The following is a 19,377-nucleotide window of genomic DNA, read 5'->3' as shown; positions in this document are numbered from 1 at the left end:
ATCTGATTCTTGGTAGACAAATCTTCCTAATGATAAAGTTAGGATATACATCTGGGGAAAAATAAAACTTGACCCATCTCAATGTATAATTACTGAATTAACTGGTTTCTAATTATTCAAATAGTAAATATATACCTCAAAGAAATGCTCAGCCTGTAATAACTATATTGAACAATAATAAAATGAAGCCAAATGTATTAAAATACAACCTATAACTAATATAGAGAAATTCTAGAAAAATGCTCAAAGTCTAGTTATTTCCTGTATTTTTCTTTCAAACTAAATAAATGATAGAAGAGAATAACAGACTCCAACCTTTCTCTTTTGGATTCATTTTCAATTTTGTACTGTTCAAAATCTTGGCTAAGAGACCGTAGTTTTTCTTGAAGTCTCTTTTCACGGTCTACACTTCCTTGATAAAATTTCATCTCTTTTTCCATCGCTTTCACTTTTTCTTCCATAGCTTTAAACTCATGAAGAATTAGATAGCTGACTCCACAGTACTTACAAACTTTTTCTTCAGGAGACATCTAGAAAACAGATGGACACACATAAATTGAAATGATATTTTTTAAATTCTGAAAAATAAAGTTCCACTGAAGATGCTATTGCAACCATGCTGGTCAAATAAAGTAAATGGATACTGGCCTATGCCATGGAGTAGTGATTATGATTTGCCTATACCTGGATAAAACTTCTAAAACTGGCATGACATTGATTCTGATACAAAATCTTGGAATTAGAGGAGCATCTGGGTGGCTCAGTGGTTGAGCGTCTGCTTCCGGCCCAGGGTGTAACCCCAGGGTCCTGGGATCGAGTCCCACGTCGGGCTCCCTGCATGGAGCCTGCCTCTCCCTCTGCCTGTGCCTCTGCCCCTCTTTGTGTCTCTCACGAATAAATAAATAAAATCTTAAAAAAAAAATCTTGGAATTAGAAAAGGGTTTTCCAGAGTGATTATTTCTCCATAGTATCTCTAAGAGAGATTTACTCTTGAAATATTTTCCATAAAATAAAACTAAAAATGATGGAAACATCTTTAAAATTTTGAAGATGAGTTTTCCATGAAGTGAAGAGAAATCACTGGCTTTTCACTGCCAGCTGCTCTGTGATCCTGGAGATGCCTCTTGGCTTTTTCAGATCTCATTTTTCTGCATTTATAAAATTCTGGCATTGGACCAAATGAACTCTTAAGTTCCTGCTGAGTTTTAAATTTTATGACTTTTACAGAATTTGACAGAATTTATGCCAGAATTCTGTCATAAAACCACAAATAGCAAAAACATTTTGAACCTAACCTCTTCTCTCTCAGTTCTTTTCCCTTCAGGTAGGTATGGTTATACCCATTTTATAGGTAGGGAAATGGAGACCACTGAAGTTGAATAACCAGTTGGTATATGGAGACATTGGGGATAAACCCAAGTGTATCTAAATGCAGCACCTATGCCTGTGGCCATTTGTGTCATATTTATCTGCCAGGTGAAGGTCAGCTAAATCCTCTCACTTCCTTCAATTAAAATGTTCACGTATCTCTGACCAACATAAGGCCACTGAAAAATGGAATTTTAGCAAAGTCATGAGAGAAGTAATTCTTTTTTCTGTCTCAAGTATATACATATTCTTCAAGTAGACTCTACTTGTCCTGCTATTCACAAAGGATACGAGACGGCTTCGTTAAATGTTTGCTCTGGGGCAGTAAAAGGAAAGCAATACTTGAACTATTTCAGGGGTGTTTACTCTTCATGCAACCTCCCTTAAGACTGTAGAAACTGCTCCCATGACTAAGAGTGACACCACCTCATCTGCCTATCAATTCCATTACACAAGAGTCAGGTGAAACAAAATAACAAACTTTTACATAGTAACATTTTGCTCATCTGAAGTTCAATAATAAAACTTTCAAATTATAAAACATACTGCTGTGGGATACAGATGAATGACCATATCGATCATCTAAATGCCAGTGATACCAAATTTACAGATTTGTAAAACAGCAAATATGAATGAAATCATAAAGATAACTTGGTTCAAACTCTGGATGGGTTCATAGAATCTATTTCAATCTAGATAAGTCATTATCCCGACTCTATTTCAACATCCCAAGTGAAGGGAAACTACTTTGTAAAGCAGCCTGTCTATTTTCTGATGGTTTTGTCTATCAGGAAATTCCTTTTCATACTGACCCCAAATCTGCCTCCCTAGAACATCCACTGGTCCGAGAGCTCCTAGTAACCATGTGGAACAACCCTCGACCTCTTTCTAATATTTAAAAACAGCTGTCAGGAACATTCCATAGCTTCTCTTCTCCAAGTCAACCTTCCAATTCCCTCAGCTCCTTCCCATATGACATGGTTTTGAATTTCTTCCTAATTCTAAATAATTTCCTCTGAATTTGTTCCAGTGTTCTATGCATGCCTCAAAGTATGGTGCCCAGAATTTAATACTCCAGATTTGTTTAGGGCCAAACCTCCCTCATTCTAATATCTCACAAGTTATATCAGTGGTAGTATCTTTTTTTTTTTTTGCATTTTGTTATGTATTTATTAAAGACTAATTTATAGCTTATAAAAAATATTGCCCTGATATACACAAAAATTTCCTGATAATGGTAATTAAAAACAGGTACTTCCAACCCCCCTTGTGTCCACACCAATGATCAATCTAGATTGGCTTAATCTTGAAGTATAATCCAATAAGACTGAAGACCAAGCACTTCAGGTCCTGGACAAGATAATAAAATATGCGTAAGCCTTCTGGATCCTTGGATTGATTGACATCAATAAGAGAACCAATTTTTTGATGTTGTAAAAGAAATGTGTTCATCTCCAATGACAATTTCAAGCTCCTGCCGGCCCACTCGATCCGGGGGAGGCCACAAGGCATCATCCTCTTTGGTAACTTCACTGTCATCAATTATTCTCTTCAGTTCCTTCATTACACTCTTATGTACATAAGCCTCTTTTCTGATCATGACGTCATTTTTTAATTCCTGTTGTTGGCATATCTCAATTTCCCGTCGGGTCGGAACTCAAACTCCAGGAACTCATGGCCAAACTTGCTCTTGTGACCCACGTAGTAATGCAGATATAAGTCACTTTCCATGGTTCATAAGGAGGCAACAGAGATGAAACTACCAGCAAACCTCGCTGCCGCGCTCTGCCAGTGGTAGTATCTTCTAATGCGACCTTAGATTGCAATTGTCTTTGTATTTTTAGCAATTATATGTTGATACTATATACCATATCAGGTTTTTGTGTTAAATAAAGCCCCTATTTTAAAAAAATACTGCAGTACAAAACCATCTTTCATTATATTAAATATACTAATCTATTCCTTCCCACAACTTTTTTTTTTTAAAGATTTTATTTATTTTTTCATGAGAGACATACAGAGAGAGAGAGAGGCAGAGACACAGGCATAGGGAGAAGCAGGCTCCATGCAGGGACCCCGACATGGGACTCGATGCTGGGTCTCCAGGATCACACCCTGGGCCGAAGGCGGCGCTAAACCGCTGAGCCACCCGGGCTGTCCAACTTCCCACAACTTTCTTAGAGAATCTACCTTCCACCTTCCACAGTCCTGGCTGCTCTGTTTGGTAATATGACTAAAACTCCCTCCATCCATCCACCCTAGCCATGGCTGATTGGGAGGATTAGACATTAGACCCAGAAGAAACAAGCCATAAGCTAGCATGAGCCTACCAGACTTGTGAGTGTTGAAGACCCAGGTATTTGGGACACCTTTAGGGCAGTCTCAAAGGAGAAGGATCATATGCAAGGCACAGAGTTAGCCACATTGAAAGAGGATGAGGGAGACAGATGAGTGCACACACAGAGACAGGATGAGACAAAGATAATCTGGATCCAGAGTATGAGAGCGAAAAAATAACCAATGACCTCCAAATACCTCACTTTAGTTCTTCTTGAAACCTAGCTGCCCTACTTGCCCTTTGGGATCCATGCCCAATCTTCCTGCACTATTATCTTTCCCCTTTTATACTATTATTTCCTGCAACCAATAATCTTCATTCTATTGTGTATTTGGCTTTTCACATCAAAGTTCAGAAAAATAAATATAATTATAAATGTAAGTAAATAAATAAGATATATATTTATACATGCATATCTTAGATATATATACATCCTAAAGATAGGTATGTCTTAGACTCAGCCTTTATTTTTTGACTTTGGTATCCAAGAAATTTTACGTTTTGTGTTTTTTCAAAATTGATCCTTGTAAATTGTTTTATCCATCCAATTCGTTGATTAAAAATGTTGAATATGACAAAATTGGGGAAAGAACTCCACAGCATGTCATAAATACTTGGTTGATACCAATCTATTATTCAGCACACTTGAAGAGCTGAAGGTACAACTTTTCTTTTTTAAACTACCCAACTATCTTTATAACCAGCCTATACTTACTCATATTGTCTTCAGGAATATTATGACAAACTTTGTCAAATGTCTTCATAAAGTCCATATATTCTACAGCTACTACGGTTCAGGATCTAGTAATAGTACACAAAATGGAATGGCACGACCTACATGCCAGTTCTCTTAATGAACATAAAACTGGCTCAAAGGTTATTGTTTTCTCTGGTATATCCTCACAAATTAAAAAAAAATTAAGATCTTATTTATTTATTTGAGAGAGAAAGAGGGTGGTGGGGGCAGAGGGAAAAGGAGAAGCAGACTCCCTGCTAAGCAGAGATCCCAACATGGGGCTTGATCCCAGGACCCCAAGACCATGACCTGAGCTGAACACATACACTTAACTAACTGAGCCACTCAGATGTCCCCACAAATCACCTTTTAATAAATATATTCTAGTATTTTGTCTGGGTTTGAAATTGAGTTCACTGGTTGTCACTTATGGTCATTTTACACATGGGACGCATTTGTACATTGTACATTATCCTCCCACTCTCTACGTGTTCTCAAAGATGACCAAGAGTAGCTCCACAATCCCATTCAAAGATACTATCAGTTCCTGGGAATATAATTTATCCAGGGCAAGAGACCTGAACTAATTCAGAGCAGATGGGTATTTTCTTATAATTCCTTTGCTCGTTGTGAGTTTGGGTTCCTACTCATCAATTTGAAAATTATATCGCTTATTTGAAGGCACTTTCATTCTTAACCTTATGCCTATTAATCACAGTTCTTGGCCAGATTTTGGCGAAACACCTTATCTTCATCCGAAAGAAAACTCTTGCTATCTTGCTAGGTGGAGCTTATTTGCAGCCCGATGTACAAAACAGGACGAGTATACATGTCACAGTTACAAAAGCTATTAGAAGTTATTCTACAATAGCCACCAAGGAAGGGGTGGACAAAGCTGAAATACGTGAATAATACATTTTATAGACCGAGCCTTCTAGAAGTTCAGCAAAGAGAATCCAAACACGATACTATGATCTAGGAAACAAGACTATCAAATTATAAAATAATAAATCCATAAGAAGAGGCTCCAGACCTGGCCTAGTACAATCTGAATCGCTGATTGATCTATATGATCTATATATTTTTTAAAGATTTTATTTATTTATTCATGAGAATACACAGAGAGGAGAAAGAGAAGCAGAGACACAGGCAGAGGGAGAAGCAGGCTCCATGCAGGGAGCCTGATGTGGGACTCGATCCTGGATCTCCAGGATCACACCCTGGGCTACACGCAGCACTAAACCACTGAGCCACCAGGGCTGCCCTGATTGATCTATATTAAATAAGTATATGGAACAAAAGTTTTCAATGTTATTATATGTAAATAATCTTCTGTAAGTAAAACTGCAACAGAACAAAACGCAATAGCTCTTTCAAATTCTTTGTGTTTGTATGGGCTAATTACTTAGGACATTTCTGTGAAACTTGAGAAAATATGAAATACTGTAATTATGTTCCCAAATGAAGTAAGTAAAAGGTATTTGGTTTTTTGTGAAATATAATCTGTGTTTCATTCTTATAACTTGGTGCTATGTCATGTCCTCATTTTGTAAGTAAAATAATGACATGCTGTCATTCTTGACAAAAGAGCTCTCATTAGCAGGATATTTCTGCTTTCTACAAGACGCATTTTGGAGGAGGTATCAACAAATGCAGTATATTAAATGTACAGATTAAAAATAAATTATAAATAAACTTCTCACGTGCCGTGTTTGTACTTTTAAAATTATAATTATTTAATATGAAAATGATGCAAAAATTTTTAAAGGTGAAATTAGGCTTCAGATCCTTTTCAAAGTTCCTGTCTCTGCTTCAACTAGAGAAGGAACTCCAGTAACCTCCTGCTGCCCCGCTGAGGCATTCTCTGCTCCAGAGCTGTTCTTCCTTTCTTCCCCCACCCATCCCATGCTTTCTGTACTTGGATAAGGAAGAAACAAACAGATAAGTTATTCCACAAAGGTAAGAGTGACAGCAGTACAAAATGCTAATCTAAGAGGTTTGCCATTTAAAAAGAGGCAAAGAATGTCTAGCTAGTGAATTTCATTAAGATTGGGAAAAACGTGGGCAGCCTCAGTGGCTCAGCTGTTTAGTGCTGGGTGTGATCCTGGAGGCCAGGGATCGAGTCCCACGTCGGGCTCCCTGCATGGAGCCTGCTTCTCCCTCTGCCTGTGTCTCTGCCTCTCTCTCTGCCTTTCATGAATAAATAAATAAAGTCTTTAAAAAAAAAAAAAAAGATTGGAAGAAACATTTTGAGACCGGACACTGTACTTTTTGAATCATTAATTATACAGGCCATCTGACTATTTCATAAGGCCATAGGATCCTTCCTTATCGGTAAGTCAATTTGTTACACCACCAATTTAAAGGTCAACCCGTATGGAACATCTGCCAAAAACCCTTATACCAACATTACATTTAATAGTGAAAAATTGAGTGTTTTTTCTCCTAATATTAGGAACAAGGCAAGGATATGCATTCTCTCTACTCTTATCCAACATAATGGTGGAAGTTCTAGCCAGAGCAAGAAAGCAAGAAGAAGTAAACGGTATACATATCAGTAAAGAGAGGAAGAAAATTGTCCCTATTTGAGAGGACATGATTGTCTACATAGAAAATCCCAAAGAATCTACAATAGAAGTCCTAGAATAAACAATTCAGCAAGGTCAATGACTGAAGATAAATATACAAAAACTAATTATATTTGTATAGACCGCCAGTGAACACATAGAATGAAATTAAAAATACCAATTATGATTGCTCAAAAAAATGAAACTAAGGCATAAATGTAACAAAACATGTACAGTACACTTTTATGCTAAAAACTATAAAATACTGCTTAAAAAATCAAAGATATAAATAGAGAAACATACTGAAGATTCAAAGTGTTAAAGATAGCAGTTATCCCCAAATTTATATGCTTATATATACATGTATATATGTGTGTGTGTGTGTATAAGTGTGTAGGCTTAATGTAATTCTTATCAAAATTTTAGCAAGATATTTTTTAAGATATAGACAAGATTGTTCTCAAGCTTATATGGAAAGTCAAATGAACAGGAGAGCTAAAACAATCTTGAAAAAACTAAAGTGGAAAGAAGCATTTTACCTGATTTCAAGGCATATTATATTGCTAATACCACAAGACTATGGTATTAGATCAGTGGAATAGAATAGCAAACATAGATCATGGAATACAATAATGAACCCAGAAATAGGTCCGCATAAATATGCCAAACTGATTTTTTGCAATGGTCCAAGAGCAACTCAGTGAAGGAAAGACAGCCTTTTCAACAAATGGTGCTGGAACAGTCAGATACCCACGGCTTAAAAGGAAGGAGAGAAGGAAGGAAAAAGGGAAGGAAGGAAGAAAGGATCTTATACTAAACTCATATACCCTATACAAAAATTAACAGAAAATGACTATGGACTTAAATGTAAAACAAAAATATGATTTTAAAAGCAAAAAAACACCTAGGGGAAAATCTTTAGGATTTTCTAGTCAAAGAATTCTTATACTTGATACTAAAAGCTTGATCCATAAATGGAAAAATTGATAAGTTGGGATTTCATCAAAATTTGAAGCTTCTGCTCTGCAAAAGACCCTGTGAAGGAGATGAAAAGACAAGCTACAGACTGGGAAAAAAAATATTTACAAATCACATATCTGACAAAGGACTATTATCTAGATTGCACAAAGAAATCTGAGAGTCCCACATCGGGCTCCCTGCATAGAGCCTACTTCTCTCTCTGCCTGTGTCTCTGCCTGTCTCTCTCTCTGTGTCTCTCTTAAAAAAACCTTAAAAAAGAAAAAAAAAAAAACACATGGCCAAAAGACATGAAGAGAAATTTCACCTAACAAGATACACGGATGCCAAATAAGTACATGAAAATATATTCATCATTAGCCATTAGGAAAATGCAAGTTAAAACCACAATGAGATTATTCCTATGTACCTATCAGAAAAGCTAACCTAAACACTAATGACAACATCAGTTTCTGATAAAAATGCAGAAAAGGTGGCTCACTTATACACTGCTGGCAAGAATGTAAAATGGGAGAGGACTCTGGAAAACTTTGACAGTGTCTGAAAAAAACTAAGCATGCAATGCTGCTACTACTACTACTGTACAACCCAGCAATTGCACTCTTGGGCATTTATCCCAAGAAAATGAAAACATATGTTCACATATTCATATATACATGAATATTTACAGTTTTATACATAATAGCTAAAAACTGGGGGGAAATCCAGATGTCCTTCGACAGGTTAAACTGTAAACCTTCATACTCTGGAATATCTCTCAGCAACAGAAAAGTATAAACTACTGATACAGGCAACAACCTGAATAAAGCTCCAGAGAATTACACTGAGTGAACAAACTAATCCCAAAAGGTTACATATTGCATCATGCCATTTAGACAACACTCTTGGAATGACATAATTATTAGAAATCAATGGTTCCCAGGGGCCATGAATTAGGGTTGGGAGGTCGGGTGGTGGAGGTGTGTGAAGAGGCAGGGTGACGTGAACGTGCCTATGAAAGGGCAATGCGATGGAACTGGTGCACATCCTGACTGTATCCACGTCCACATCCTGACCGTGACACTGCAGCACAGTTTTGCCGATGTTACCACTGGGGGAACCTGGGGAGAGAAGGGGAAGCTGGGAAAGAAGAGGCTGGCATCTCTTGGTATCGTTTCTTGCAACTGCATGTGAATTTACAATGATCTCAAACTAAGAAGCTTAACTTTTAAAATAGTAAAAGTAAAAATAAATCAATCTGAGACTAAAATACAGAGATTAATCCATAAGAAATTTAACTGAGCGATTTTAAGAAATGTTGGCTTCATATATAAATTACACATAACACACTCATTTTATATAAATATTCTTCCAAAGTGTATGTCCTCTAATACTTTTCTTTTTTTTTTTTTTAATACCTATTTTTCTATGGGGAAACCTCACCTTACACTCTATGACCCCTGCAGCCAGTCAACAAAAGTATTTTTTTTTTTTAGATTTTATTTATTTATTCATGAGAAACACATACAGAGAGAGAGAGAGAGAGAGAGAGAGAGAGGCAGAGACACAGGCAGAGGGAGAAGCAGGCTCCACGCAGGAAGCCCGACGCAGGACTCGATCCCCGGACTCCAGGATCAGGCCCTGGGCTGAAGGCAGTGCTAAACCGCTGAGCCACCTGGGCTGCCAACAAAAGTATTTTTGACTAAATAAATAAATATATATATATATATATATATATATATATATATATATATATATATATATATTTGACTACCAATTGACAAATGCAGACTTTTCAAGGTTCCTTATAATATTTTTTAAATCATTTTTCCTAATGAACTATCTTGGGTCACAACATTAACTGAATGGTTTCTCAAAAAATTAACATTGCTTCCTGTTTCTTTTGCCATGAGGTCTTAAAACTATAATTGCTTAAAATCACAACACCCATACTCACAACCACATACGAATATCTACAAATATCACTACTTTTCCCAGGATGCTAGTGCTAACATTTCTGTGACTGTATCCTCCTCCTCCTTTTTCCTCTACTTTAACTCAACACAAAATCTGACCCTAGCCACAGTGGCCCAAAATGACCTGGAAAATTACGTTTATTTTTTCTGGCAATGACAACCTGTGCTTGGAAATATAAAACTGTTATTCTGAATAAATTTCAAAGTTCCAAAGTACTAAAATTACTTTACTGAAACAGGACAAAATGAGCTGTTGCTGCTAGGGAAAGGGATTGTTAGCCCAGAAAGAACAGTGTGCTCTCCAGCCCTTGCACCACCACTTCTGTTTGGTAAAACAAACAACTCTAGTCTCTTTATTTTACTTTGTGTTCTGTGGGAATAAATATCTCCTGAAGCTAAAATCCTATTACAAGTGTTCATGTTGTCACCGTCTGAAAAAACAAGAGCTCAGTTTTACTTTTGCAAATAACTGATTTTTCCATTAGTTTATTGGAGTTATTTTGACTTCTGCATATGTCCTCTCGCAGAAACAGCAAAAGGAAAGGTGTCCAGAACGCCTGGGTGGCTCAGTGGTTGCGCGTCTGCCTTTAGCTCAGGGTGTGACTCCGGGGTCCTGGGATCCAGTCCCACATCGGGCTCCCTGCATGGAGCCTGCTTCTCCCTCTGCCTGTGTCTCTGCCTCTCTCTCTCTCTCTCTCTCTCTCTCATGAATAAATAAAGAAAATCTTTTTTAAAAGGGTGTCCATTGCTTTTTTTTCTGAAAAGAAAAGTCCACACATCTCTAACATCAGTTGACATTCAGAAGGGGAATAAAGAATTGTTACTTTGCAGATCTCGAAGTATTGTTTCCGTTTAAACTAGGGCAGTAAAATCCTCAATTAGAACAAGTGCATTCTGCTTTCAGGATGCTGGATGAAAATTCTAGCAAAGCTGTTCATACTGGAGGTCAGAGACAGGTGGGGGTTAACTCAGCCTAGAGAGAAGATTTAGAGATATGGTCTAAGCACTCGCAGGAGTGAACCGTAGAGTCTAGCAGCAGGCGAGGGGGGCAAGTGTGGTCCTGCTCTTCAGCCCACGGACCTATTTTACGTTTTCTGCCACTTAGGGATATGGATGTCGGAGGTGCATTTCATGCTCAGAAATTGTGAGTAAAAGCAGAAAGATTTAGGGAATACAAGTCAAAAGATTATCTTACTCTTTCTTTTCTAAGATTTCCTAAGAAGATGAGACCAGGGTAGTTATTTTAACAACTGTAGGCTTCTAATCAGGAAATGGATTCTGTAACTCTAGCTGGTTGTCATCAGCATTCTCCACACCGCCCCCACCACCTTTATGTTTTCTTGCAGCTCTTTCAATTACTATTTATTTTGCTATTAATAGTACAGTATGGTACATTTTCATTCTTTATCATGCATCATCCATTTACAGATTATATAGCAAAAGTACAAAAAAAATAGGAAAGGCTCACCTTTTCTTCCCTAATTTCTACACTAACCTACCTTGCCTATATATACAACACACACACACACACACAGAAGGAAACACAGCAGAAAGAAAAGCCTGCATAAAAACTTACATGAAAAGCTAAAAAGAAAAATTAAAAAAGAAAAAACCTTTGAAGAACCTGTCACCACATACTGATCCACACACCTCACCCACTTATTTATCTAATAAAGAAATGAGCACAATTTCAAAGCCACGGTGGAAAAAATGATTCGTTTTCTTCACCTTAATAATGAAATAGTCCTGGAATTGTTGAATCACTAAAACGTACACCTAAAACTAATATAACACCATATGTTAACTGCATTGGAATAAAAATAAAAGCTTAATATAAAAAACTGAAAAAAAAATAATGAAATGGCTCTAATCTGAAGTATTCCTATTACCATTATAAGCTATTTATTTGTTCAACATGGTTCTGTATGGAATGACGCAGGGAAGCTGACTACATAGACATACTGCTGATCAGTAAGCAATTTAACAAGTTACATTATGGACAGTCTAGATGAATCACAGGAAGGTAAGAAGTTGTGGAAAACAAATAATTGACTTATTCTTAGACTGTGCTTCAATAGGCTGTGGCTACATGTATGTATTTTCTTTCTTCGCTTTATAATCAAGTATCCAAGAATAGTGTCTAGCACATAATAGACACTTGATAAATATTTGTGGTATAAATGTATCTAACTTAGGTCTGAAAAAGTACAGAGTTGCACTTTACATTCTAAACATTCAGCAAGACAAGGGCGACAATCAGACAATCAGCGTAATTATCCAGGGACTCAGGCAGCTGAGTTTCTCCTGATGTCCCTTCTCTGCACTGTATGGACAGCTGCCTGCCATTCCTGCCTTGAGAATATAACTGTAGACTTATGAAAGGTTGGGTTTTATCATTTTTAAACAATTATACAGTACCTTAAACATGAAAAAAAGAGCATTCTACAACTCTCATAAAAAATATTGTCAAACTAATACACTCTTTCATGTATTCAAAACATTTACATTGTTAAACATTCTCTGACTTGGCCAGCTTTTTCTCACCAGTAGGTTTCTGTTAGTTTGGCCTAGGATGCCCTATTCCCCATCTGTCTATAGAAATACTCAGCCTTCAAGGGCCAATTCCAGTTCTATCTCCCACATAAAGCTCCTCCCTCCCTCAACCATCCCAAAATCATGGATTGCTCCCCCCAACTCTCCATTATCAAAGAAAATACTATCGTAAATGACACTTTTTAAAAAGACTTTATTTATTCATGAGAGACATAGGCAGCAGGAGAGGCAGGCTCCCTCTGGGGAGCCTGATGCAGGACTCGATCCCAGGACCCCGGAATCACGACTGGAGCCGAAGGCAGACGCTCAACCATTAAGCCACCCAGGCGCCCCCGCTTAATATGACATTTAAATTATACACTGTCTTTTAGAGTTATTTTCTCATGCGATTATATATCCTTTTCCTTGGGATTTGTAGTATGGGTATTGTTTCTTTCAGACTGTTTTGTTCTGTTTCTTTTAATTTCTACTATACTGGCCTAATACCTGGAATGAACTCAGCTGAGAGAGAGAGGAAGGATATACCATGTCTTCAAACATATATAAGCACCATTTCTCAGATAGTATAGCATAGCTAAGCTCTCTCTATGCTTAATGGCTCTTATATGTAACTTAAAAGGTAAAGCAAATTAAATGCAATGGTTTAAAAAGTCTTTTTCTGGGTTTTTTTCTTCCAGTTCCTGCTAGATTGCATTTTACATAAATCTGAAGGACATGCAGCAACATTAAGCATCAAGTTAAATCAATGGAATGATTAATGCTAATAGGCAGCCCAAAGCAACATGCACAAAGGATAAAAGCATATCTGAGGGATGACTGCAATTTTTAATTAAAAAGTAACGGATTGGTGGTTAATTAAGAGTTGACTGTAGGTTTACTTAAAAACCTCAATGATTAATGATAGTTAATGTTTGAGGTTTCAATACACAATTTGTCAATCAGTTTCAAAGAGGTATTTTAAAAATTAAACTCTTAATGCAGGCATTGCCAAACAAAATACAGGATAAATGCTTCAGCCTGAGGGCAGAAATGAACTCACAGGGAGGAGAGCAGGATAGAAACTTTTAAATTAAAATTGATTGTTAGCCAAATTCAATGAGTAGTTGATACATATGAAAGGTTTTAAAACAGTGCCCTGCCAGGTACATGATAAGAGGCAAGAATCGAGGTGAAACTGAAATAGACCTTTATATGGAGAGACAAACATTTAGCATCACAAAAAGTCACGAACTAATTGTAGTTTCTATAACGGTTTACCACGAATTATCTGTTTTGTAAATACAGACTAAGGTTCACTTAAAATTTTAAAACAGGCCCCTGTATTTCCATTTTTTTAAGATTTAATTTATTTGAGACAGAGAGCACAAGCAAGGGGAAGGCAAGAGGGAGAGGGAGACTGCTGAGCAGGGACCCTGATGTGGGGCTCAATCCCAGGACTCTGGGATCATGACCTGAGCCCACCCAGGGGCCCCTATTTCCATTTTTTTAAAAATAAGGTTTCTTTTTTTCTTCTTCTGAAAAGCTGCTAGACAAATATTAAAATATAATACGTGGACATTCCAGAGGCCCTCTTTTCACAAAAGCTCCACAAACTTGTCAAATACTGTGCTGGAATTACAGGTGTCTTCCTTCACAGGTTCAACATTCTTTGCACTGAACTGAACTCTACAATCTGGCCATTATGGTTATTCCCCTTACTACTCCATCAATTCATTGCAGATCCCCCAACCAAAATGTGTGTAAAACCTCTGAAATCATTCCCCCAGGTTTTAGAGCTATCTACCTTAAAACGTTCTTAATGTTACACTGTGACAACCCCATCTAATATCATACCTTTTGGATTTCTTCAGGTAATGCATGCATGGGGATGTGACGATCCATAATTTCCCAAAATACAGTGAGGGAGTTCTGAAGTAAAATAATCTAAAAACATTGATGGCAATAGTCAGAATTAAAGTAATGTGAATAGAATTCAAATTAAAAGTCATAAATTCTTGGGAGTAGTCAGAGATGAATGTTGATAACTTTTAACAGTTATTTTATCAACTCAATGTTAGAAGGTACAACTAAAACTTTTCTCAGGTATTAGGCCAATAGAACAGGAAAGAAAATAGACAACTGAATTAGAAAACTTTTCTTTCTTTAGAACATTAGAGTCTAATTGTAATTTCTGTGGGGCTTTTCTACTAATTATTTGTTTTGCAAATAAAGAATAAGTGTCACTTAAAATTTCAAGCAGGCCCATTTATTTCGCTTTCTTTAATAAAAGGGGTGCGGAATCTAAAAAGCTAACAGAAAAATATCTAAAGATAGCATTTTAGTCCTGCAGATAAGAAAAACAATTGTGACATAAATGCTGGTTTAAAGGATGAGTATGAAAAAAAAAACAAAAAAACAAAACAAAAAAATAAATAAATAAAGGATGAGTATGAAAAAAATAGTTATCAAATTAAATATCTTATGCAGGCACTAAAGACTGATCAAAGCATGAGAAGTGCTCACTTAAGATGAACATATACATAATTTTATGCTGCTATTTTAGTATATTTTCACTTCTAATAAAAGAATTCAACACAAAATTCTATCACTACTTTCATATAACTATACAAGGTGAATGGAGGAAGTACTTTCGGTTCTTTTTTTTTTAATCTTTCCCAAATACGGAGAAAGAAAACACAGCCCGGTTTCATGAGAAATGTTTATATATACATCTGAGGAGTGAGGAACAGAAAGGGAGCAGCAGAGTAAGATGACACAGGCACAATCCCAAAGCAAAGAAGAAAGTCTGAGGGCCAGGGGTAGTTGACAAGGAGCAACCTGGGAGTTCAGGAAAGGAAACTGTCTTATCTTTCTGGTGGGAATGGGGAACTAGGGAAGGCTTCCCGAGGCTGTTTGCTTTCCATCAGATTTTGACACAAAGATAGACAGACCGGAGAGGCCTAGTACTCTATCAGAGACAGCAACCCCAGCCACAGCAAGTTGTTAGGGAAACTGTAGTGGACAAAAATTCTTGTAGTGGCAGTATTTTTTTTTTTTTTTAATTGTGCAGCCACTGGTGGAAAGTAAGTTCTCCATCCCGCGTTAGCACAAAGCTGTCATTTTAGTGAGGTGCTGTTTAAAACAAATAACTAATGAGCTGACTTCCCATATAAACATGATGTGTGTTTAATGTGGAGTTAACTATGGGGGTAAAGTTAACTGACATACCCAACGAAGGTCCATATAGCCAATGACATAATAACCTAAGGTTTGGCAGACTGTCTCTGATGTGGCAAGAGCTCATTATCCGCAGAAGGCTCATTATTCCCTCGTCTGTCATTTCACAATGGACTCACCATCAGTAAAATAATACAGCATCACTTTAATTAAGCTCTAGTGGGAGTAGAATGTTCCCTAAAACCACCAACTAAATCTCCTTTTTATTTTTATTTATTTATTTATTTATTTATTTTAAATCTCCTTTTTAAATTCCACCCATAAAACTATTTTATGAGAGCGTGGATCTAGAGACCGTATAAACAAGGGACCAGCGGAACAGTTTTTGTTTGGCGCCTTCTTGATGTCCTCACTATATAGCAGGTGGGGAAATCTGGTACGTTCTGAACATTTAAGAAGGAAAGAAAAAAAATCTAAAAATTGAAATACTGCCAACCCAGAAAATGTCTCCACGATGCAGAAAGAATTGCATTGTTTTTGTTGATGTTGAGTGAGCAGTTTCATTAGACTGTGATGCACATCAGAGCGGGTCTGCTAAAGAGACTAGAAGGACAGACAGAAATCCCAAGTTTTTTTTGTTTTGTTTTGTTTTGCACAGCTGTGGAGACACAACCCATTGCATACACGCTCTCGGGAGAAATGGCCAACTCGTCCTCGATGCAGCCTGCTACACACGGGGCCGTGGCTGGTTGTCAATTCACGGGTCCTGGAAGGGGCGGTCTGCGATGAGGTCGAGCTGAGGGCGACGGCTCTAGGGCCTACCCACCTGCAGCACGGAGCCCCCGGCCCCCCAGGTGCAATCCCAAGGCACAGGGATAGCGCTTCCCGGATGGCTGCATTTCCAAAAAAAAAAGAAAAAAAGGGGGCTCTCACGTCTAGAAACCCCTCCTGGGTCATTAAAAAGATTTCCCTGCGTACCCGAGGGGCAGAGGGCGCATGCCCGGGGCAGGCAGGCTTGCACTAGTCTGCGCGTTGCAGCAGGTCACGGTCAGGCCTTCCCGTTCCTACAGGTGACCCTGGCCCCGGGCGCACCTGCCTATGCGCTTGGGGACCCGCCGCCTGAGCAGGAGCAGGAGGTGCCGGGAACACGGGGACGCCCCGGACCGCCCGCTGCCCAGCCCCTGGCTCGCCGCAGCTCGCGCCCGGCTCTCGGCCCTCGGGTCGCGGGCTCCCCGCCCCCCCCCCCCCGCCCCGTGGGAACCACCCAAGCGAGGTCAGGGCCCGGGCGGCGGGCTCACGCCCCGAGGCGTCCCCGAAGCGGCGGGCGCTCCGGCCCACACCGCCGCAGGCCTCCGGAAACGCGGGCCTTCCCAGCCGGTGCCCCCGGGCCGCCGCGGCGGGGGGGGGGGGGGGGGGGGGCGCGGGGCGGAGGCCGGGCGGGGCGCCTCGGCTGCGAGGGGCTTCCCGGGCTGGGCAGGCGGGGCGCTCACCTCCGGCTCCACCCGCGGCGCGCACGGCTTCCCCGGTCTCCCGGGAGACCGCGCCGCACGTCGGCCGGACGTCAGGGCGCGGTGACGTCACGGCCCACGCCGCCCGCTGACGCAGAGCGGGGCTCCCTGGCCACGCCCCCGGCCCGAGCGCCGGCGGAAGCGGGAGGGGGGGGCTTGGAGGCGGGGCGTGCGGGGGCTGCGGAGGAGGACCCGAGCGTCCCCAGGCCGAGGGGGACCCGGGGAGGCCTTCCGGGGGGGGCGGGGAGACCCTCCTGCACCGAGTGGCGGGGAGACCCTCCTGCGGGGCAGAGAGACCCTCCTGCATGGGGGGGAGACCCTCCTGCGGGGGGATGGAGACCCTCCTGCGGGGCAGAGACCCTCCTGCATGGGGGGGAAAGAGACCCTCCTGCATGGGGGGGAGAGACCCTCCTGCATGGGGGGGGGAAGACCCTTCTGCGGGGGTGGGGAGGCAGAGAGACCCTCCTGCGGGGAGATGGAGAGACCCTCCTGCACGAGGGGGAGGCGGGCGGGGGGGGGGGAGACGACCCTCCTAAGGGGTGGGAAGAAACCCTCCTAAGGGGTAGGGAGAGATCCTCCTAAGGGGGGATGGAGAGACCCTCCTGCACGGAGGGGGGGGAGACCCTCCTAAGGGGGGATGGAGAGACCCTCCTAAGGGGTGGAGAGGGACCCTCCTAAGGTGGGGATGGAGAGACCCTCCTAAGGGGGGGATGGAGAGACCCTCCTAAGGGGTGGGGAGGGACCCTCCTGCACGGGGGGGGGGGGAGACCCTCCTAAGGGGGGATGGAGAGACCCTCCTGCACGGAGGGGGGGAGACCCTCCTAAGGGGGGATGGAGAGACCCTCCTAAGGGGTGGGGAGGGACCCTCCTAAGGTGGGGATGGAGAGACCCTCCTAAGGGGGGGATGGAGAGACCCTCCTAAGGGGTGGGGAGGGACCCTCCTGCACGGAGGGGGGGAGACCCTCCTAAGGGGGGATGGAGAGACCCTCCTGCACGGAGGGGGGGAGACCCCCCTGCGGGTGCCCCCGCCCACGGGCCCCTGGCCCGGGCCCCAGCCCTCCTGGCAGGCACAGGCGCGGCCGCTGGAGGTGCTGAGCCCGAAGGGGTGCGGGGCGGTTCTGCCCCTTGGCGTGGCCGCGAGGGCGCGGGGAGGCCGTGGGGACGCTCACCCCGACCCCAAGGAGTCAAGACGCAGGAGCCTGGCCCGAAAGCTCTCTTGAAAACCCTAGTTGGCGAGTGATGGCAGAGGCTGCTCAGCTGCGGGACGGGACGTCCTTCCTTCCTCCCTAAGACAGTGCTGAGGGATGAGCTCCTCCCGAGAGGCAGGCACCGGCCCCTCGGCCCCTCGGTGGGGTGACGCTCAGTGACTCACGGGGGGGGGGGGGGGGCAGCTCTTGGGGTGATTGTCATGACTCCTGAACCGTCCCCATCTCTCCTTTGTGAGGATTCCATGAGGTCGAAAATGCAGCTGTCACAGGAGAAATCACCGGTGGCTCAGGGGCAGAGAAAGACACTTGCTACCATCAAATGAAGGGAGGTTGAGTATAAACACAAAGAAAACCACAGCCTGCAGGTTTGGGGGTGCTCAGCCCAAGTGGCCTTGGTAGCTGCCCACCGATGAAAATGAGAGCATGCAGTGCCCCACTCTCCCAAAGGCCTTGCTGCTCCAGGCACGCAGAGTGGAGCTAGGGGGACCCCGGCCGGCGTGTTTGCCCCAATGCCAACTACTGACTTAGAGTCTTCACCCCCTCAAAGAGCATTGTTGGTAATCTAGGGAACACGAGCAAGAAGAGTATTGGAGAGAGAATTAAAGGGAGTAGAGGAGACAACCAAGTGGTCAGGGAGACGGGCAAAGAACGTGGACAGCTGCTCATGTTCAGCGTGTTTCTGAGGGACGGTGGAGGTGCGCCCGTTCTCAATAATGGGGTTCATACATGGGACCCAAAGCAGTTCATCTAGATCCACTGAGCGCTTCATCTAGAACAGAAGCTGCACTCCCAAGTGAGTCTGCTGAGGCTAGTTTGGCCACTAGTGTGATTATGAGCAATAATATTTATTGAGTGCTTCACGCATGATAAGCAGAGGAAACGCCTTAAGGATGGGAGAAGATACGGCTAAAAGGCTGTAATTCATTCTGAGATTTAATGTCATCCGTCCTCAGTCTTGAGACTAGTATTCCTCCCACCATCAACGTCCACACCGTAAATGTTTCTTAGAA

At 41.5% G+C, this 19,377-nt stretch overlaps 1 protein-coding gene and 1 pseudogene across 10 annotated transcripts in view; both read right to left on the bottom strand.

Annotated features, from left to right (window-relative positions):
* Nucleotides 1-18,466, bottom strand: part of LEKR1 (leucine, glutamate and lysine rich 1) — a 171,813-nt gene extending 153,347 nt beyond the window's left edge. Inside the window, exons 1-4 of one of the 10 annotated variants that reach the window (XM_025436138.3) lie at nucleotides 17,142-17,211; nucleotides 16,336-16,544; nucleotides 14,329-14,418; nucleotides 316-530 (exon numbers count right to left, since the gene is read on the bottom strand). In XM_025436138.3, coding sequence (XP_025291923.1) covers nucleotides 316-530; nucleotides 14,329-14,376 — 263 coding nt within the window. In that variant the 5' untranslated portion in view covers nucleotides 14,377-14,418; nucleotides 16,336-16,544; nucleotides 17,142-17,211. Of the gene's footprint in view, nucleotides 1-315; nucleotides 531-14,328; nucleotides 14,419-16,335; nucleotides 16,864-17,141; nucleotides 17,223-18,328 lie in introns of those variants that run through there. The other 9 variants (XM_049099856.1, XM_025436133.3, XM_025436131.3 and 6 more) reach the window with 9 other exon arrangements.
* On the bottom strand, nucleotides 2,516-3,178 carry LOC112652531 (protein mago nashi homolog; annotated as a pseudogene).
* Nucleotides 18,467-19,377: the final 911 nt, after the last annotated feature.

Source organism: Canis lupus, chromosome 23, assembly GCF_003254725.2.
Source record: "Canis lupus dingo isolate Sandy chromosome 23, ASM325472v2, whole genome shotgun sequence".
Taxonomy (NCBI): domain Eukaryota; kingdom Metazoa; phylum Chordata; class Mammalia; order Carnivora; family Canidae; genus Canis; species Canis lupus.
This window is presented reverse-complemented; position numbering and strand designations above follow the sequence as displayed.